This window comes from Mus caroli, chromosome 4 (genome assembly GCF_900094665.2).
Source record: "Mus caroli chromosome 4, CAROLI_EIJ_v1.1, whole genome shotgun sequence".
NCBI classification, from domain to species: Eukaryota; Metazoa; Chordata; class Mammalia; order Rodentia; family Muridae; genus Mus; species Mus caroli.
The window spans coordinates 88,389,097-88,412,433 of record NC_034573.1 but is presented as its reverse complement, the minus strand read 5'-3'; the positions used below and the strand labels follow the sequence as shown (position 1 = coordinate 88,412,433).

Below are 23,337 nucleotides of genomic sequence, written 5' to 3'. Positions count from 1 at the left end.
TCTGCTCTCTCCACCTCCAGGACAGCCTTTTGACCCTCACTTCAAGATCAACAGTGCAGTTTCCAATATCATTTGCTCCATCAATTTTGGGCAGCGTTTTGAGTATGATGACAATAAGTTTCAGGAGCTAATGAAGATAACAGATGAAGCCCTATCTTCTGAGGCATCAATGATATCAGTGGTAAGTTGCCTGCCTTTGCATATTTCTTGAAAGAATATTACATTGAGATGAAATCAAATCAGATAGGGCTATCTTTTTTTGTTTGGGGGACTTTTTGAAGTAATTATTATATCTTAAAAGTATAATTTGATACACCTGTTCATAATATATGACTTTAGCCTATACAAAACATTTCTAGCATTTATACGAACTATTTCAACATTTATAATGATGTATAGATATAGATGGGCATATTGCTTTCTATTTTTCATTTATTTATTTATTTATTTATTTACTTATTTATTTATTTTACATCCACACTGCAGCCCACTCTCTCTTCCTAGTTCCACCTTCACAAGACAATCCTCCCATAACATTCTGCACTTCTCTGAGGAGAAGAGGAAGTCCCCTATGTAGACCAACCCTTGCCAGCATATCAAGTTGTACTAGAAGTAAGCATGTTATCTCCTATTGAGACCCAGCAAAAAAGTTCAGTCAAGGGAAGGCAATCCAAAAGAAGGCAACATAGTCAGAGATAGCCCATATTCCAATTATTAGGTTATTCACAAAAAGGCCATGCTGCATATATACTACAAATATATAGGGGGTCTAGGTCCAACCCTGAATATTCTTTGGTTGGTGTTTCAGTCTATGTGAGTCCAAATAAGCCCAAGTGAGTTGACTCTGTGGGTCTTCTTGTGATGTCATTGACGTGTCCTGTTCCCTCAATCCCGGACCCCACTCTTTCACAAAACTCCATTAGTTCTGCTTAATATATGGCTGTGGGTCACTACATTTGTTCTCATCAGCTTCTAGATGAAGTTTCTCAGAGGACAGTTATGCTAATTTCTTTTCTGCAAACATAGCAGTATATTATTACTAGTGTCATGGGTTGGCTTTCTCCCAATGTGTAGATCTCCCTTGTGCAATACCAGTTACTTAGTTTCTTTGGGTCTGTGGTTACACATGGCTATCCTATATTTTATGGTTAATATCTACTTACAAGTGAGAACATTTCTTTTTTTTAACACACACACATATTTTGTTCTTTTTGTATTGTTTTGGGGGTTTTGTTTTGTTTTGTTTTTTGTTTTTCGAGACAGGGTTTCTCTGTACAGCCCTGGCTGTCCTGGAACTCACTCTGTAGACCAGGCTAGCTTCAAACTCAGAAATCAGCCTCCCGAGTGCTGGAATTAAGGCGTGTTCCACCACTGCCTGGCAAGTGAGAACATTTCATGTATGTCTTTCTGAGTCTGGGTTAGCTCACTCAGGATGATATTTCCTCTTTTCTTTTTCCTTTTATTTTTTCATGTTCTGCAAGAGCACATACAGGGGCCAGTTCTGCAGATCCAATGTGGCATTTTCTCCATAGATACCCTTGAGGCTTTAATATAGATAGCAGCAGAATCCTGAAGCTTCAAATCTTACCGAAGTCTCATTCCTTTGAACATTTCAATAAAGAAGTCTGGACAAAGGAACACACTGTGACACACTAGAACTACCATGACAAGATTTTTTTTATTCTATCTCACTTTATTTTCTTTTGTAAGTGCAGACAATGGATACAAAGGATGGGAGATGAGTGGGATTGGGGTACATGATGGAAACTTCACAAAGAATAAATAAAAAGTTAAGAAAATTAATATTATTCTTGACTAGAATTGGCTCCTGACAGAAGCCATCTATGAAAGTTTAAAGCAAGCAAGTGAACTTAGAGAAGATGGCCCACCATTTTTCTTGGCTGTGATGGGTGAAATGTGGCATAGCCTCAGAGACTTCATGCCAGCATTGATTCTAGTTACTTGTATGCATTCATTGCTAAGAAAATAATCTAATGATTCTGGGGCATCAACCCATCCTATTGGACAAATTTCTGGCAAGTCATCATGAAGATGAACTTTTATGAATTAATGCTGTTTAGATGAGTTAATGACTTTATAGAATTCCTAATTTGATTCAAATAATTTTACAAAGAAAATTTAAGGAGATGGTTTTAGTTATTTTGTCAGAAAGATCTAATAACTTTAAAATCAAGAATATTATCCCTCATTATAGAATAGGAAATAAAGAATGCATAATAAGCAATACAATGAGCTTTTATAAATTACACTAAGACAAAATAGACTTGAGATTCATTTGTGATCAAGGAAAAACATTAATTCTAAGTCAGGTCCAAAGATGAGGCCACAGGTCTGTTCTATGATAAAGCAAGGCCACCTGAAACTGTTGATTTGAACTTATAATGAGCTTAAAGAATGAAAGGCTGCATGGACCTTACCTTTGGCATTCATCTGTAACTCTACTTTTGCATAGAATTTTATGTACAAGATAATTTTAAAAAGGAAATTTTGTCTAAGAAGGTATAAATTGCCAGAAATAAGAAATGAAGTGTGGCTATTGGGGCTCTGACCCATTCACCAGATGTATATCTGTCTGTCTATATGTATGTACACTTAAGAGTTAAAAGAGTTCACAGTTTCTCACTTGACAATTTTGCCAGTCCCAAATAGGTTAGGTTTTTTTTCTGTCAGTAGTGCTGACTCTGTAAATTGCTTACCACTCACAACATGGGTCTCAATGCTAATAGCAAACAATCTCAGTGGCCAACACAATACTACAGTTCTGTAAATGCCCTGGTATAACCTGGGATGTCATATTCAGCTTTTGACAGGCTCCTTCAATGCCTCTCTGTTTCTCCCTCAGAGAAACATTCTGGGAGTATTTTCTAGCTCACTAACTTATCTTAAGATTCCTCTTTATATGGTATGCTGTGTAGTTTCTAAATGTGATGTTACTTTCTCTGAGGTTAGGTATTTGAGGTGTCCTAGGTTTAGGGTGTTAAAAATCCATACATATTCTTCTGCCAATGTTCAAGAAAACACATCTAATCATTTATATTTTTATATGTGATTTATAAAAATCATGATGTTTTTAAGTTTACAAATAATTATATCAGATAACCACCTAGCTCTCTTTCAAATTCACAGCCCCAATTATTTATTATTTTTTCAGGTGTTTATGTACAAACATAAATGTTTCTAAATACATAGTACAACCTGCTCAGTCTGTATAATATTGCTTTCATGTATGTTTAAAAGATGATCATTTGGTGTTATATAGCCAATTGGTAAGCTCTTTCCTAAAGAAAACTGTTTCTCTAATTCTCAGAATTCCTTAATAGACTGTAGTGCCTTGTATAGGGTTGACGTCTCTGTGACATGTCTATTGCTATGGCCCTTGTTCAGTTCATAATTAACTGTTTATTTTGTATCAGCTGAGACATAATTTGTGGTATAGAATGCATTCTGTTTTAGAAAAGGTACTATCTCTGTGTTTCTGTTGTAGTTCATGCCATCTAGAGGACAGAGGAGCAGAAGATAAAGACCATAGACATAAAATGTAATATCACTCTTTTTTCTTTTGATTTTTCCTGTGGAAGAAATATCAAGAGAAGAGAGCAGCTAACTAAAATTACTATTATTTATTACTTCAGGGCTTCTCATGAATTTTATCTTCATTATTATTCATTCTGTGAAACTGGTATCTGTGAGTTTGATTTGCATCATATTTAGTTACAGTTATCCTGATTTATTGAATGTGAGGTTACTTTCTCTGAGGTTAGGTATCTCAGGTATCCTAGGTTTGGGGTGTTAAAAATCAATGTTATTTATTGCATGTTATTTATTTTTCAAGGCCTTTTTAAAAGTCACTTACAAATAGTTTAGATTTAATAATTACTTTCTTTGATACCAGAAATATGTGTTTTTAATTATTTTTTTCCTTTGTGGATTGTGCATTTTCTCTCTCGTATCTCTCAGTCTGTGGAAATCCTTGCCAGTAACATGTCTTTCTTTGACACAATATAATGTTATCCTAGGTTGCTTCATCCCATCTATATTTTGGTTTGGTGTGCTTGAGTTATTAACATTTAAAATTATTGTTTAACAGTTTCCACTGACTGCCATAATTTTTAGAATTGTATTTCTGGGTTGTTGAGCTATGGTTTATTCTTTGATAAATTCTTTGTTGCTCGTAAAGGTTTGCTTGTTAATCACAGTGGGTTCCTTCATATCTCTCATTAGTTCAGCCATTTGTTATGTAATTCAGTCTTTCCTGTGTTCTTGTGTCTGATATTGCTTTTGTTCCTCTTGTGAGTATAATGTTGCTTTAAACACTTCATTGCTGGCTCAATGGAGCTGAATTGACTTAGTTTCTGATTTTCTTGAAATATTCTTATTTTTCCATCAGTTAATAAGTTAAGAATTATTCATTGTATTTTATGAGTATGAGAGGTATGCCTATATGTATGTTTGTACCTTCTATGTCTGTAGGGACCCAAGAGTCCAAAGAGGAGCCCTGAAGTTACGGGTGGTTGTGAGTCACAATATTGATGCTGGGGATCAAACCCAGTTCCTTTGAAACAGCAGACAATTCTCTTAACTTCTGAGTTATCTCCTTGGTTCCTTAACATCAATGTTAAATAATAATTATTCTATCTATAACATTCTATATACATAGAATTAGTTTCAAGAGTATATCTTAGAATTCTTAGACATTGTGGTTATGCTCATTATTTTCTATTTTTGACAGTTGAATACAAAGTTTCCTCAACAGTGTCTTCTATTCCATATAAGTTACTGTTTAATCTACTTGTGATGTTTTCCTTTCTGTGTTTTTATTATACTTGTCAAGCTGTATGTATCTTAACATTTCATTTGTGTTAGTTAGTTAGTTTGTTTGTTTGTTTGTTTTCTCCCGAACCTCAGTTTCTTTGCTACATATGTCTTCCATGTTACTGACTTTTTCAACCACGTTACTGATTTTCTATTTGATGTTGCTGCTTTTTCCCTTTTCCTTAATGGCTTTCCTGTCCAGATCTTGTATTTAATCCATTTGCCTATTTGAATGCACTTTCAGTCCAATAATTATTTCTAATAGAAAACACTTCAACTTCTTGTGTAACCCTCAACATGTTTTAGTATTTTGGGCTTCATTTGTTTAGGAATTAATAATATATGTTGACATTCTCCCAGTTTATATTTTCCTATTTACTGTGTATCCGTGTTACAGTTTATGTTCATTTGGACAACTCTTCTGGAGTATATGGTGGTATCACTTTTAGATGGTTGAATCTTACCTTACATTGGGTACACAATAGTTACATAGAATGCTTTTTTTTTTTCTTTTTAAGACCTCTTAAAGATGCTTGTGTGCCTCCCTTATCCCAGGTCTATGTCTCATCCTGGAGATGCCACCTACTTCACCACTCCTATCAGTTGCAGATTTCCATTAATTCTCATGGACTTCTTCCCATCTCTCCTGTCTCTCCCTCCCCACACCTGATCCTGAACCCATATATTCCCCTCCCAATCCCCTCTACCACAGAGTTCCCTACCTTCATCTGCCTCATGTGACTATTTTATTCTCCCCTTTAAGAGAGATTCAAGCATCCTTGATTGGGCCTTCCTTCTTGTTTAGTTTCTTTGGATCTAGGAAATATATTATGGATATGCTGTATTTTATGGATAATATCAACCTTTCAGTGAGTACATACCATGCATGTCCTATTGTGACTGGGTTATCTCACTCAGGATGACATTCCCAAGATCCACCCATTTGCCTGCAAAATTCATGATGGCATTGTTTTTAATTTCTGAATAGTGTTCAATTGTAGAGATTTACTATATATTCTTTTTCCATTATTCAGTTGAGGAACCTCTAGATTGTTTTTGATCTCTGGCTATTATGAATATAACTGTTATGAACATAGTGGAGCATGTGTCCAGAGAGTTGGAGGTAGGAGGAGCATGGGAGCATGGTCTGACCCCGAGGAAAGTTGGCAGAATCACTTCTGTTATATTTTCCACAACAGGTTTGCCTATCTTGATTTACTTAAAGAACCAGCTTTTGGTTTTCTTGATTATTTCCATTGTTTTCTGTGTGTCTAATTGATTGATGTCAGCCCTTATTTTGATTATTTCCTGCCTTCTACTCTTCTTTGTTGTGCCTGCTTCTTTTTTTCTAGACCTTTCAGACATAGTTTAAACCTATTAGTGTGAGAATTTTATAATTTCTTCGTGGAGGCATGTAATCCTATAAACTTCCCTATTAGAACTGCTTTCATTTTGTCGTATAAATTTGGGGTTGTTTTGTCAGAGTGATAACAAACATTCTTGGCATAAGCAACTATATTAGACATTTTGATAGACACTTCAAAAGTCCATGTTCATGAATTATTTCAGTGACCCTCTACATTTCAAAGTATACAACATGACATCTGAAACCTGGTACAATCACTTGGTTTTTACAGGTAAAAAGTCAGAAAACTCAATAAGAAAATCAATAGCATATTTTATAAGGTCAATAGTATGAAAGATATGTGCAGCAAAAAACCCTGAGGTTTGGAAGAAAAACAAAGAATAATTAGAAATGTATAAGACTATGCAAGCAAAATAGACCATAGTCCACCAAAACTCTGTGGAATGCTTTCTGTCTTTAATAACACTCATTAGGCAAAGACAGTGAGACTCCACTAGTAAGGAGTCTCATATCATTATTACTTAATATTAATTTATTAAACATTGATTTATGTAATGTTATTAATAATTGATAATATCAAATGTCAGTATACTTTAATGCTGTTAATAATATTAAAAAAGAATATTTACCTACATTAATATTAATTACATTAAAATGTTAATATTGTTCTTCTGTCAAACCAGAAGTTCATAAAATAAACAGCATACATCTGACTCGTTGAAGTATTGATTTTATTCTGTACCATACTATCTGTATACTACATAGTATTATTGAAACTGTATTCACCATCTATTTTATTTAAGTAAAGATTACTATCTTACCATACAGATATTAAATTATATTGGAAATATCACCATGTGCACCTACCTGCACAACGTATATTAGTGGTAATTTTCCTGAGGGGAAATAAATTCTGATTGTCCCAAAATAGAATGGAAAAGATGCCAATCTTCTTGACAATAATCAAGTAGCAAAGTTCCAAGCACTTGACTTTTGAACATCACTTTCATGATTTAAATGTCAGGGCCCATGCTAATTTCAGAGATACTGTCTATTCCCAATGCAGTAACAACTTCAATGACCTGAAATAGAAATGCCCTCAATGTGATTCATGAGCCATGATCATTGGACAGTGTAGAGGAACATGGAAGATTTGGAGGGTTCCATCTCTGTAGGGATTATATATACAAAGCACTTTTTGATATTGAGTATAGTAGATGGCTTTTGGTGATTGTAAGACAAGAAGTGAATCCAGGTGATCAAATTGGTGAATATTCTTTATGGAAACTATTTGCCAAATTATTAGAAAAGGCATTAATGGTAGAAATAAAAAAACATTTAATTGCATGCCAACATTCAGATGGGAGAGATGCTGGAATACACCAGGAAGCAAGGATCTGTGTTCATTAAACATGTTTACATATTTACATACTTTGCACAGCACAGCTGAAGCACATAATAACCTGAAACCAAGATGGTATGAATGTTACCACAAAGGAAACAGAAGGAAGAACAAGATAATTTTAAAATATGGAAAAGTTATTCCATGGTATCTCCAATATTTTCTTATTTTCTTTATGAGCTCTACAATGTCCTTCCTTCCATAATGAAATATCTTCCTGGACCACATCAAACAGTTTTCAGAAATTGGGAAAAACTGAAAATGATTGTTTACCATATGATCGAGAGTCACCGGAAAGATTGGAATCCTGATGAGCCGAGAGACTTCATTGATGCTTTCCTTACAGAAATGACAAAGGTGAAGAAGATTCTGCCTGGGTGTTCTTAGAATAAATATGGTGGGTTAGTTAGAAGTTTTCAATGGACCTTACATCATGCTGTCGTTTATTTAAAGGTATAACACTGTAATGATTCACTACTAGATAAGTCCTGTGTCTGTTGGCTATGCAAGCTTCTCCTGAGGATTATGGAAACTCTATCACAAAGATGCTACAAGCTCTCAAAGGGCACTAACATACTTTGGTATATCTTCTTTCTTTATCTTCAGTAGCAAGTATGTAGCATATTTTATCTCTCTTCATCTGCTTCCATCTTTACATCACTTCTCCATGATTCTTATATTCAAGTACTCTACTAATTAGGATAACCCAAGCTAATATTTCTTCTCTCAAGTGAATCACACTTGCAAGGTCAATTTTAGGTTATCAGCAAGATGCAAAGTTTATAACATAAAGATGTGTGAATCTTGCAGATTACTGGTTAACACACTATGAAAATATCAACTAGAAATAGTATTTTAGAAATGAATTAAGCAGTATGTCAGGAATATCATTAGAAGGTAATGGTTTGCTACACTTTGGGATGAGTTCCTAGAAATGCCAGATAATGAATCCCTTTGCCCCTTCTTGCACTTTTCCCTTAGGTGAAGGAATTATACACAAAGTAAAAATAGCAATTAATCTTCAGAACTCTAGTTTTAGATTAGTTAGTCTAAGATTAGTCATGCACTTCATATCAGTCAACATTGAGTTTGATTTGATCCTGGAGATTCATTCCAAAGTTTGGGTGGTGCCTCTGCATTCCTCTATCCCACTATCATCACTCTTCAATCACATAAATGCTAGAAAGCAGTCAATTGCATATATGTGTTACCTGTGCATCATTGTGACACTACTCAGCAAAAACAACTTGAGGGGCTGAAGATTTTGGTTCACAACTTCAGGGGTAGATTTGACTGGTTCTCACACAGAAGGATTGGCAGATCATCTCAGCGTATGGTGTCAATTTCAAGGGATGTAGTGGAATCTGAACACCATCTTGTTCCAGGAAACAAGGAAGAACCCAGCACTTTTACAACTTTGAGTATCTCCCCTGGTGACAGAGGAGTAGATAGCAGGAAATAGTCAAACTCAAGGCTGAACTGAGTCAATTAGAAACAAAAAGAACAATAAGGAATCAGAAAAAAAAAAAAACAGAAGCTGGTAGATGGAGAAAATCAGCAAGGTAGACAAACCCTTAGCCAAACTAACTGAAAAGGCAGAGAGACAGTATCCAAATAAACAAAATTAGAAAAGGGAGACATAACAACAGAAATTGAGGAAAATTAAAAAAAAAAAAAAAAACATTATGTCTCACTTCAAAAGTATCCATTCTACAAATTGGAAAATCTAAATGAAGTGATTTTCTAGACAGATACCACTCCGAAATCAAGACCAAGTAAACTATCAGAACAGTTCTATAATCCTAAAAGCAGTCATTAAAAGTTAATTACACTGGTCCTTTGGGAGCTATCAGAGACTGAGCTACAATGCAAAAACTGTACACTGGCTAGACTGAGAGCCGCAACACATATGTAGCAGTTGTGCAGCTCACCCATTATGTGTGTCCTTCAACAACTGGAACATGGACTATCACTAAAGCTGCTGCCTGTCTGTAGAATCTATTCCCCGACTGGGATGCCTTCTCTGCCCTAAGTCAGGGAGGATGCAGCTAACTCTGTAGAGACCTGATGCTCCAGAGTAGGAGGATACCTAGGGAAGATGCCCTTCTGGTCAGAGGAGAAGGTGAGGGGATGAAAAGTGAACAAGATGTGAAGGGATGACTGGGGAGGGGGGTGTAGTGATTAGGATGAAAATGAAAATTAATTAATTAATTAATTGATTGATTGATAAAAATATAAAATTAACTGGAGAACGTGAACAAATAGAAAAATAAATAAATTATTTAATTAATAAAATAATTAACAAATTGACTTTTTAAAAGTACATAATGCCTTTCTAGTACCCAGACAAAACTACTACAAGTTTCAATGAAGAAAACCTCATCTGCAGCTGTCTAGATCTCTTCATTGCTGGAACTGAGACATCATCCACAACGCTGCGCTGGGCACTGCTCTACATGACACTCAACCCAAAAGTACAAGGTAAGCATATGCTGAATGCACCTGGAAAAGGGAGAATGGTACTTCTGAAAGTTGTTACTTAGATTGGGCCAAAACATAGAACTGCTTTGAGATGAGGCATTGTGGAGAAAGGTCAGGGCCTTCATACATCATGTTAGGATTGTGATGAGTCTAGGGCACAGACTTTATCTTTGAAAAACTTTGAATTCTAGAGCTAAATAGAGGAGTCAGCAGTGTATGTGGTAGGTGCTATCAATGAATGAGAGTGTCTCATAAAAATCCACTCAGCCCATTTTTCCTTTTCGAAACTGTCATCCTGTTTTGGCCTGGATATAATCAAGATGGCTTTGTTTGTTACCTGGCATCAAATTTATGTTACCTCTGTCTCTCCAGACTCAGCTACACATATTTTGCATGGTGCCTCCCTGCATTACATTTTCTCCATTAGCATTGCTCTTAATCTTACTTCTAAGTAGGGTTTGGGCTTTCTATCTACCAAAAATGTACTTTTTCAATTTCTTAAGGTTTAAAAAGAATCTTCTCAGTTACTACTCCTAAATATGTTTTAAATTCTGTTAAGAATTTAATGCTGAGCAAATTACTGTCATTCTCTCCATCAAGAGATGTAGCCATTACAGGGCTGTGCAGATGGATTATGTAGACACAGGGACTTTCATGACTTAAGAAATAGTGGCCCATCCCATTATATTATTTCTTTGACTATAGAAGACATTTTTAGGTGACAGATAGGAATATTTTTAATGTTATAGAACATTCCTTAACATGTGGTAAAAGGTTATGTGTGAAGTATAAGCCACTGTAGCACACTCAAGTCAACTATTTTATCATAGGATGAAAATAAGAGTAGTGATCATAATCTCTCCCATTAGTAAAGATCAAATGGTCATTTCTTGAGCTTCATTCACTTTATAATACAGAGGCTTTCACTGGCCTGGAACTCACCAAGTAGACAAGGCTGTCTTGCAAGTGAGGTAAAGGAATCTTTTCATCTCTGCCTCCCCAGAGCACTGTGAATAGATGCCAACATACCTGGATTTTTACATGAATTCTAAGTATCACACTCATAATCTCATGTTTGCATAGCTCTCTCTTTATTTACTGAGGTTTATTTCATACTTAATTTTTTATTTATTGATCAAAATGCACATGTCATATCTATATATCTGTCACTCTCCATATGTTTGTTACCTACACTTCTGTTTCTATGATTATAATACTATAACCAAAACTAATTTATAAATATGAGACTTTATTTTCACTGATTGAATCTATGCAGAAAGTAAAGCACAGGAAAGCAAAGGCAGAAAGCTGACACATCACATCTCAACTGGAAAACACAAAGTTCAGAGAAAAGTAGATGTAGTTCAAAGATAGAAACCATCAAAACATCTGCATTGAGATTTTTCCTCAATCAAGTCTGTGCTTCCAAAGGTCCCATGGATTCCCAAATACATCACCTCCTTGGACTATTTCAATGGGAAAGCCAATATTTTACATTTCTCATCTAATACACTTCATTTGGGCCTTTGGTCTCTATAGGCTCATAGTATTTTATGTTGCAAATGCGTTTTACCTAATTTTAAAAGTCCCCATAGTTTTTAACAGTTTCTATACTGTTCAAAAGTCCAAATTCTTTTCAGACACTGTAGGCAATCTTTTGAATGTATCCCACTATAAAACAAAATACAGATTTATATGCATACAGTATACACCATGAGAAAATATTACATGCTAATCCCAAAATGGAAGAATACAGATACAGTGAGAAAATCTAATACAAAGCAAAAATGAAATTCAGGGTCTCAATACCTATCTTGTAACTCCATGGATGAAGTTTGAAACTAGTTCCATGGGACTTAGATGGCCCCATCCATTTTGAGTTCCTGCTGGGATCATCAACACTCTCTAGGTCTAGCTACTTATACAGCGATTTTTGAGGTATTTCATGGGTGTGGCATCTCCAATATTTTGTAAGTAAACCCGGTCTTTTATTGCAAATGTTCTTGCAATGGCCTTTCATAGACTTCTAATGGTGATTCTCCTGTTAGATGTTATCTTTGCTCAGTAGCTATCTCAAACTCTAAAGGTAGAATCATCAAGCCTGTCAATCTTGCATCTCCTATACTTCCAAAACATGATGATGACACTGAGAAGTTCAACTGCCATGTTGTAATGACATTTGTCAGTTTGGATGACATTTGCAGAATATTTTATTTTCCAGAAGCAAAAGATTTGGTTTATGGTTCCATAAATGGACTATAAATGTGGGGCTGGCATGTCAGCAGGTATCCAGAGCAAGAAACTAATAAATAATATCTCAGCTACACAGAGGAAACAGAGAGCAAACTGGAAATGGGGCAAGACTATTATCATTAATATCTAACCACAGTGACACACTTCTTTCAGCAAGGCTATACTACCTAAAGTTTCTATAATCACCACAAACAGTGCATGAATATAGATTAAGAGTTTAAATACCCGAGCCTTTGGGAAACAATTTTATTCAAATTTCTACAATATGAATCTTCAATTATGATTTAAAAACATGTTTGCCTGAATATGTATGTTTCAAAAAGATTGAAAGCTACTGGGAATTACATTTGACTTCTCTATCAGAGGCTCCAGAACAGCAGTAGGTTTACATGACATTTTGTGCACCCATGTTCATTTTGGAAGATGCACAGTAGTCAAGAGCGAAGACATAGCAGAGTTTTGACCAATGGTAAATACATAAAGCATGGCATACATGAGTTAGAAAAGCAGTTCAATCACTAGGAAAAGAAGTTTTGATAATCACTCTAACATAGATGAGCTTTCAGGACAAGATGCGAATTTAAATAACCAATTGCAGACTTGCACAAACTGACCTCTTGCACTAAATTTGTTATCTAAACTATTAAACTCCCTAGACATAAAGAGTTGAATGTAGAAGGGAACTTAAATGTATTTCATAGGTATTAGGCTTCAGCTTTAATACAATTTCTTGGCAATTATATCCACAATAAGATGAATTTGCATAATAATTATTGATTTGTGCACTTAATCATAGCTAGGATGATCTCCAGTTGGTTGAACACAAAACTAATAATAATTTTTGAGAATCTAAGCCAAGAGTAGTACAAGTTTGGGTACATTGGCTACAAAGGAAGACCCTACTCTAAGATCAATGAGTGGTTATCATGACAATTTTTGTTATATGCATATCCCCACTTATATTTATAGACTATAGTGCACTGAGATCCATCCATTGTTATCACAGAAGGAAAATCTAAATAAGACATTGTAACCAGCATGTTATTTCAAATTCCTTTAAACTTTTACTAAGTTGAAAGGCAGTAAGGCTCAGCACACTTTATGGTAGCTTCCATTAGGACTTCTTTTTTTCTACAGGAAAGGAACAAAAGAAGGAAAGAGGGAACTATCTTTTCATATCTTTTCACAAAATAAACCACCATGTCTAAGATAATTCTTAGAATAAGTCCTTTCTATCCTGGTAAAAGTTTGCAATATAACATTTAGTCTGATACATCTCCTTAAGTAATCACAGTCTATAGATGCTCAGGGGTTTTGAACTTTGTTTCCTCACTATGAACTCATATCCTTAAGTTGTTACCAGTAGGATAATTAGCTTTGTGAACTGCATTAGTGACTTTGAAAGAGATATCATACAGGTTAGTAAGATGGTTCAGCTTGTAAAAGAGATGGCTGCAATCCTGAACTCCTGAGTTCAACCCCCTACGAACCAGATAGTACAGGAGGAGAACTGACTCCAACAAGTTGTCCTATGAACATCACTTTCAGACTTTGGAACATGTGCAAGTGCACACAAATGAAAAATAGAATTTATTTTAAATATTTATTTTTTTAAACCACAAACCAAAGAATCCCCCTCCTCCTTTGGATACTAGAACTCAAAAAAAAAAAAAAAAAAAAAAAAAAGCTTTGCCATCTAGAGACAAAACATTTATCCTTATCAGATAGGAAATCTCCTAATACCTTGATTGTAGATATCACAAATTCTCAAACTGAATCCTAATTTTTCTAAACACTTTAGTTAAGGGAACTTAGTTGCAGAGATCTGAAAGGGTACTGTTATGAGCTTGGTCAGGCTAATCCTGAATAAGTTGATATCTGTGGTTATGTTGTAAGCACAAGGAAAATCACAGAGGTGACAGTTTGTCAAAAGAACACTGGGCGAAATGTAATCAGACAACATCTTGGACACAACTTCCCTGTCTTCACAAGAAAGCACTATAGTTTGAAGCTGGGTCCCCTGTTTTCTTGCAGAAAGAGTACACTCTGAGATTGATGGAGTGATTGGACAATGGAGGCAGCCAAGAACTGGTGACCGAGACTCCATGCCCTACACCAATGCTGTCATCCATGAAGTGCTGAGGATGGGCAACATCGTCCCCATGAATGTTCCCAGGGAAGTAACAGCTGATAGCACACTGGCTGGATTCCACCTGCCTAAGGTGACATTACATTTGCAGCTTCCCATCTTCAGTCTATTGTCATTATTTGAGGAACCTAGTCATAAAAGTAAAATTTACTTCTGCCCCCAAGAAATCATTTAAAATTGAAGAGAGATTTTATTCCTAGCAGAACATGAGCATTCCTTCTATGTGTCTCAAGGATGTTTATGTGTATCATGGGGAATACAGAAAGGGTGATTCCTTTTTGGAATTTGCTTAGTCAAAGTCAGCTTTGTTTGCTAAAGAACATCCTCTTGTACTCCTATGCTAATGTTCACTCATAAGAGTCAATATTTTTGCCATATCTGAGGTCACAGGTGGTTTTCCAGAGTTTTCTTACCATTCCACAGTTGAGAACATTCTATCACATAAAGAAATCTAGTCCAAAGTGAAACAGTAATTCTTAGAACAGAAATTCAGATAAAACAGATAGTTGCCTAGAAAAACATGTATTGAGAATTCTTTATATCAAAGTTTCATAATCCCCTCTTCATGAGTATTGATCACCTCTTTATTCAGTAAAAATTGTGACTAGGTGAAATAAGTTTGCATAATGTCTCTCTGCTACATTATACAATGTCCTAACCTTGGGATTTGGGAAGAAACTTGTTCGGATTATTTGTCCTGCCCAGGATTTATTATATTAGTCATTAAAAGAGCTCCCTGATAGTTTTATGCATGGATCTTTCTTGCAATCCCTCTGTTCCCAGGCCCTAGCTTATGATCTACTCAGGATTTCTGCAGAGAGCTTCCCTGAGTACATTATACTCATTGTGTCTAAGGCACAATTATTATCCTTTCTGTTCTTTCTCTATACTGTGTACCAAACAAAATCAGACAGTTCTCTGCAGTAGCAAAATAAAATGTCTGGGGTTTTAGTTCAGCATGGTAGAAAAGGGGAAGCACAGCAGATCATTCTCATTCTGCCAGGAAGCAGAAAGAAAATCTGCAGGAGGTTTTCATCCCACTCCATTTATTCTACTCAGTTCTTCAGTATTGGAGAAGGTGCCACATATCAGGAAAGTCTACTGTCATTGTATAATGGCCTTTGCAGATGGTCTCACCGCTACTCTTACTGGTGTTCTATTATAATTTCCTGGACAATTCTAAATTACTCAGAATGTGTTGTTCTTAGGAATGTTTTCAGAGTTCAGAACAAAAGAGTCCATTCTGGAAACACAGATACAACCACTATAACACTTAGAAATAGAAAGCCTCAAATATACTATAAGCTCTAGACATTGACCTTCTAACTAGATACTATGCAAGTGAGTCAAAGAGCCATGGTTTTGATTTTAAATGGACCTGGTTTCAGAAATGGCTGCATCTCTGCCTACTATATGACTGTAAGAAAACTGTTAATTTCTCATAGCATTGATCCTTATATCACTATCATGATATAGAATAATGTACAGTCCTCACAGAAGAGGTCATTCATTCAGAGCTTCCCACTCCATATAACAGTTATTTTTATTGTTTACACACCTAAGATTTTCTGTCTGTAAAACATCCTAAAAAAGTGACCATGTAAGTGGAAGATTATAAATCATGAGAATGGCCAGAGGAAAGCACTCTGGCACTATCTAGAACTAGGTGCTCTGGGATGAAGCCCAGAGCCTGGGAGGGAACAAGAAAGGTTCTAAAGTAAAAGATCCAGGTTCTGACAACATGCAAGAGGATTAGTTTTATATCAGAGACAAAATCTTTAAAGGGGATTGGTATGATTACCAATCTAAGAAAATAAATGCCAGCATATGGCATCTTAAACAGTAGGGAAAACTGGCTTTGGGGAATCAAAGAATGCCTCTTTATATTAATACTGATGTAATTATACTACAGAATGGTTCATTAAAATAATGGGAGATGTACATTTATAGTCATTAAGTTGTATTTATGGCATAAGCATTGTCTGGTGTGAGCTAGATGAGGGTCTAAGTTATCAACGAGGCAGGGGGATATTAGTACTGACATGACTCAATCAAGAGAGATTGAAAGAATGGTTTGGGACTTGGATGGAGTGAATGAAACAGTATGAGGTAAAGGTACACTCTAGAGAATCCAGGCATCATGCCAGGGAGGCTGGTGGACTGAGCTTGCTTACTCTACATGCTTGATGTGTTCCTAACCCTGCTGAGAGATTGGGTACAACTACATACTGAAGGCTATGATGAGAGAGAGAAAGAGATGGTAGACACACGATTTTCTTTTGCAGACCTTCCATAGTCCTCACTATAGGAAGTAGCTATTTTGAAGGTTATTCACCTCCGGTCAAATTATATACCCATTGATGGCCACATGTCTTCTCCCTACCATATCCTGACCTATTCCCACAGACCAGCATTTTGTAATGTCCCTGAAATGTGCTAAGCACACACTGTCCATCAATGATCTGAACAAGGACAGGTTTTTGTGGGAGCTTAGGGTGTGAACAGGAATGGGATATTGGCAAGCATCATCCATTGTGTTTATATCTCTTGGATCTTCGCTTTCTCCTTTAGGGCAAAATGATCCTCACCAATTTGACTGCTCTGCACAGGGATCCCAAAGAATGGGCCACTCCAGATATATTCAATCCAGAGCACTTTTTGGAGAATGGACAGTTTAAGAAGAGAGAATCCTTTCTGCCTTTCTCAATGGGTGAGTGGTAGTGAGAAAGAAACTAGTCAGAATCCCATCTCATCCCTTCCCTTCTCTTCTGCTTAGAGACCTTTACTCTAATTTGGCCATCTACATATAGTTCCACCCTGTGCAGGTCCATAGTGCTGTTTCATGACCAGTGCTCTCTGGATCTAGCACTGCTTCATATGTCTCATATCTCTCAAGCCCTCCTTGGTTCTTTTGGAATTTTCAGCTCACCATGTTTTCTTTTACACAACACTATAAATAGAAACCCAAAATCTTTGCCCCTTATCTAAAAGATGTCTAAATATATGCCATGTTTTCAAAGTTTTTAAATGTTCAATTTATTTTAAGTGCTTATCTCTCAAAGGTACATTTCTCATATTTGTAATGACATGATGAGGAGAAAGGGGAGGGTGGCTACCTACACACTATAATTGGAATATCAGACAATATTGTAACTGTCATTTAAATAAATGAATTGTGATCTGTCCTATACAAAAACTCTTAAACAAGTAAATCATTTGTCTTTTATGATTATAAGAATTCTTTTAAAATCTAATTAGTAAACTTGTGTTCTGTAATGTCATAGTCAGGTAAAAGGATAGAGTGATGACCCACCATCTTATATTTATGGCCACCCAGCTGTGAAAAAAATACTTGTATTCTTCTATTGTTGAACCAGTAACAAGATATACTAGTGTATTATAACTATTTGCTTTTATGCATTGTATATATCTTTATGAATAATCTTGCAGGTCCTTAGTCTCATAAATATGCACTGAACATATATTACATGTCAAACAAACACATGAGAGTACTGGGATAAAACATTTTTCCTGACATCCCCTTGGAGCCTGTGACCTACAGCAGCCTTTCCAGCTGGAATCAGTGTACAGTGACAGAGACGTACAAAGTTTTGGCCAAATATGCTGCAGCTGGAGCTTAGTGTCTAACTAATTTTCTCACACTAAACCTTTTGGTCCCTTACACAGCCTCCTGAATGTGACTAAATTCTGCACAGAAGACACACTGGGGAATTCTGGGCAACCCCATGAGTGCCTATATGAAACTATTTCTCTTCTCTTTGCTTTTCCCTGTGCTTCTGAGGTACCTTTGTTGACCATTCTCAATTTACTTTCATAGAAAAGATGGTAGAATACAGGACATCTCTCCTCTGTTCCTATTCATAAAGAACATAAAAAGATTTGAATAACTTCAAAATGAGCTCAAAACCTCAGCAATTTCATTTATTTTAATTATGCTCAGTTATTGAATCAGATCCTGAAAATCTAGAATATGATTATTTTTGCATTCCACCTACATGATCTATGTGGTTTTTTCCTAGGAATGCAGTGAAAGGTAATTTAGAATATCCCCGTGGCTTTCACAGGAAGTTGATCCTCTAGGCCAAGTGCAGCCTGCATACACACAATATGTCATTTGAATAAATGAATTGTGATCTGTCCTATACAAAAACTCTTAAACAAGTAAACTCTTAAACTCTTAAACTCTTAAACAAGTATGAGAAAAATATTTTCTCATAAAGGATTCATAGATTGTCACTTTAGTTGCCCTTCTAGCTGTAACAGGTATAAAATCAAAATAGCAGCACACAAAGACTCACAGGTGTTTCCTGGGATTCTGTGAAAGGGAAAATGATCGAGTAGCCTTTGTTACTTGGAATTCCCTCACTAAAACCATGTCTGTGATAAACAACTTCTTAGGAGAAAGTTTCATTTGGATCATGATTTCAGAGATTTCAGCCTGTGCTGAATTGGCCAATAGGTCTGTGGCTAGAGTGACACAGAACATTAGAAGTTTTTGGCTGAAAACTAAAGTTACCACATTATTGCCTAAAAGAAAAGAAAGGATGTTACTTGTTTTCTGCTGTCCCATTCGGAACATGACTCAAATGACCTACAATTAAGCATACACCCAACAGTGCCATAGTCGAGATAGTTACTGAATTGGTTACTGTTCTATTAATGAGAGGGGATGCTATGACCAAGGAAATTCTTATAAAAGAAAGCATTTAATTGGTTCCAGATTCATAAGATTAGTCCATGATCATCATGGCAAGAAGTAGACAGCCATTGCACTGAAAGCTTTACATCCTGATCCACAGAGAGGGAGAGAGACAGAAAGAGAAAGAAACAGAGTCAGAGACAGACAGACACACAGAGACAGAGACAAATAATCAGAGACAGAGACACAGAGAGACACACACAGAAGGGGGCTCTGTGTGGCTTTTTAAAGCCTACTTCCAGAAACACACCTCCTCCAAAAAGGCTATACCTTCTAATTCTTAAAATACTTTCACTCCCTGGATACAACTCATTCATATATATGAGCCTATTAATGCCATTCTTTCTCAAACCACTGTAGGAAAATCAAAATTTCCCATTAACAGGCTGACATTTCAGTCACTTGCTCCATACTGAAACACAAGTTTCCACTTGTCCAGCCATGGTCAGGAACAAAGAGACTATTTCTGATTGTTGCCAAATGAAGAAGGATTAGTTTCATGACAAGGACAGGTTCAAGCAGAGCCACAGAGAGTGTATTTGAAAGAACATGTCCTTAACTCTGGATCCTAACTTTGTTTATCATGCTATGTGGACTCTTAAAGGAGAATCTTTGGAGTTTTCTAAGTTGCTAGTCATATTCATGGCAGGTAACAGGACCAGCATGAGAACAGAAAAAAATGAAACATGATAGTAAAAGAAACACATATGTAATGTAAGATATTAGCATCATAATAATACATGTAAAGTATACCTCCTCAGGTCTGCTTTCATGTTATTTTCTCAAAAACTTGTATTAAACACATACATAATGCAACATGCATTTATCAAATGATTCTAGAACATTTAATGTCCTTGAAAACCAATGAAGCTTAATAAACATTAACCCCACAGAGAAGGACACATGCTATCGTTCATTCCTTCTACTATATTGTTGTTGGGAACCCTCTGAGGACAGTGGGAAAGATGTTCAAATATTCTTAATAGTTTTATCTTAGTGTTGGTCTAAGTATCTTATAAATTTCCTTGTTTTTGAAGTTTTTACTTTTTCAGATAAAATGTACTATTATGGAAGAAAGAAAGGACTTGATGACAAAGTAGATACCTCAGTTGTTAAAGGACTTGCCTTGGAAGCACAGAATATAATATAATCTCCAGAACACACATAAAAAATTTGGAGCAAGTTTGCATGTGTTTATAATCCTAGCACTTAAAAGGAGGTTTTCTTGAGATTCAGCAGTCAGGCTAAATTGGCAAGTTCTAAAGAGTCAGGATCATATGTAAAAATGTGGGAGGTACAGCAATGAGGATTAACAACTTTGTCTTCTAGAATCTACATCCATATTTGTACCCAATGAGCACACATATGCAGGAACACATCCATAAGAACAGGAGCTTAAATATGGGTTAGGGTGTAGATGGAGTGGGGCAATACTGTTGGCAAACTTGATGAGGATGTTCACAGAGGAAGAGAACAGTGGAGTGCTAGAGTTGTCCATCATCATCATAGACTTCCCATATGAAACTAGATATTTGAAAGAGGGTCTGATGAGAAGACATGTATAAAAATAGGTACAGGTACAAACAAATGAGTTTATAAAGACACTTCAATGAATACTCAGTGTGGACGTGTGTATGGTGTCAGTGACCCAGAGCAATGGCTCCTATACCTATGAGAATACTTTGTCCCCAGATCTTACCACCTACCTATCATTATTCAATGCAAAGAACAAGGATATCTATGAAAAATGACAATTTCCAGGCCTGTCAAAATTTAAAAAAAAAAAGAAGTCTGTGATGTATTATTATGTCAAAGGTCAAGAAATGGCAATTTGAATCAGGTTGTAATTGCTCAGTCAAAAAGATATTAGACATAAACAACTGGACACAAAGGCAAGGGTTACTTCAGAATTTGCAGTAGGAAGGTGGGGAACCCAGTCCCAAGATGTACCAAATGGAGCTGGGAAAGTAACTTATCTTTTGCTTTTGTCCTTCAGGAAAGAGAGCTTGCCCTGGAGAACAACTGGCCAGAACTGAGCTGTTCATTTTCTTCACTGCTCTTATGCAAAAATTTACCTTTAAGGCCCCAGTTAATGAAAAGCTGAGCCTGAAGTTCAGAATGAGTGTTCCCATTTCCCCAGTCAGCTACTGCATCTGTGCTGTCCCTAGACAATGATTCTGGAGAAAGAAAGAGAAAAGAGAACAGGAAGATATGCTCTGAATCTTCTGGGCCTTGATCAGAAGAAAGGAAAAAGATGTCATAGAATGAAGGTAATTCAGGAACGATTAAAAAAATTTGGCTAAGAAAAATGAGCCTAATTTTTGGAATGCTAGTCCTTTCTTTAATTTGGTGTTTGACAAAACACTTATAAGCTTCATGGCATACCTTTTCATCTAAAATTTCAAGGAGAACTGTGGTTTCTCCTATAAAGAAGATGCATTGCATTTAATTTAAAATTAATTAAAAATAAAAAATTTTAATTAATTAAAAATTGAACACACTGAGTGCATCAGAAATTACATCTCTAGTGGTGTGCTGTCAGTAGCCTCCTTTCATACATTGGTATTTATGTCTGGCCCATTGAAATGTTAGCCTAAAATAATGCAAAGAGAGAATAAGAATTAAAAATGAGCTTCTCATTGCATCTAAAGAAATAGCCATGAAACCTCTCTCATATGATCGAATTGACCCTAACTTATAGAGTTCTACTTCCAAGTGTTTCTTGAGAACAGCAGAACAGGGATGCTTTCCAACTCAGAGGCAGCGAAAGCAAGGGGCATAAAATCAGTTGCTTTTTTTATTTTAATTTTTCTTTGTTCTTTGTGAATTTCACATCATGTACCCCAATCCCTTTCATTTCCCTTTCATATTGTGCCCACTCTTCATCCTTGAAACTTCTCTCAGAGAATAAAACAGCTTGTGAAGCTGTAGTGTGTCACAGTGTTTTCAAAAACATATACTTTTGTCCATATATATTTGCTTACAAATGCTCACTGCAATGAGTCATTTCTCTAGTAGGAGGCCTCTGGCTTTTGTTGCACTATCAATACAGGAACCTCATTGAGACTCTTCTAGGATATGCTGATGTTGGCCTGTGTCATGGAAATATTCTTGTTTGGGATGCCCCTTCATCCACTACAGAAGTTCATGGATAGTGTACAGATATTGGAGTGGGCCAATTCAAACACCTGGATATGAGACTGAGAAGTATCTGAGTTGGTCAGCCCAATAACTTTCCCATATCCAAACACATACAATGTGATCTCCTGTTCTGCCCTGGCTATGCCATATTTTGCATAGCCAGACCTCCTACTCTCATAGCCTCTAAACTCACTTGTCCTTGCACACACCTTCAGGAACTTCTCTACTGTGCTTCCCAAGGAAGATACAGGGCCTCTTCCCCAAGTACTGCACCTGGAGAGATGCTGAGCTGGCACTTCTTATCTCATTTCCTCTGGATTTTCTCACCAGTAATGACCACATCCAGAGTCAGGCCTATCCTGTTGCCAAGGATAGGTGCTGGCCTGCTCTCCTGAGTGTTGCATCTGGTGAGAAACAGAGACTATTCTACTCTTCTGACACCCTGGCCAGCTCTGACTGCCATAGGTTTCAAGGGACAAAGGAGCAGATGAGAGCATCTCTCCCTCATTCTCTCCATCACAAAGCAGATAATAGGCAGGGATTGCTCTCCAGAGCTCAGCCCTTCAAGGCCCAATCACCTCTAACTCCCATATAGTGCCAGCTCTCTCAAATGTTGCACCAAATCAGGGACAGTATCATCTCTCATACTCTCAAGACCCTAGGGTCAACTCTACCTCTTGCCATAGGTATAAAAATCAGTTTCCTTTTGCATGTTGTAGTGTGACCTTGAACCTAGAATCTAGAACTATGTCATATTTTGTCACAGATAAGCAAAATGTGAAAGAAAATTTGGAAGACAAATTGTAATTGAGGGGTCCTCATACACCTGAGCATGACAATCTTGGCTCTGTCAGGCTTTGTTCCTCCACCATTCTCTCTGCTTTGCTAAAGTGTTAAAATACACTCTTAAAGCTAACAACAAATGTCTATTCCCTTATTGGATACTTCCTTACCCTGAGGCTAAGCAGCAGTCTAACTATCCAAGTATTGAA

The 23,337-nt window shown here is 36.3% G+C and overlaps 1 protein-coding gene across 1 annotated transcript in view; it reads left to right on the top strand.

Annotated features, from left to right (window-relative positions):
* Positions 1–21,379, top strand: part of LOC110292385 (cytochrome P450 2J6-like) — a 32,247-nt gene extending 10,868 nt beyond the window's left edge. The window contains exons 4-9 of the mRNA XM_021159670.1: positions 21–181; positions 7,782–7,958; positions 9,941–10,082; positions 14,370–14,557; positions 17,056–17,194; positions 21,201–21,379. Of these exons, the coding sequence (XP_021015329.1) occupies positions 21–181; positions 7,782–7,958; positions 9,941–10,082; positions 14,370–14,557; positions 17,056–17,194; positions 21,201–21,379 (986 nt within the window). The remainder of the gene's footprint in view (positions 1–20; positions 182–7,781; positions 7,959–9,940; positions 10,083–14,369; positions 14,558–17,055; positions 17,195–21,200) is intronic.
* Positions 21,380–23,337: the final 1,958 nt, after the last annotated feature.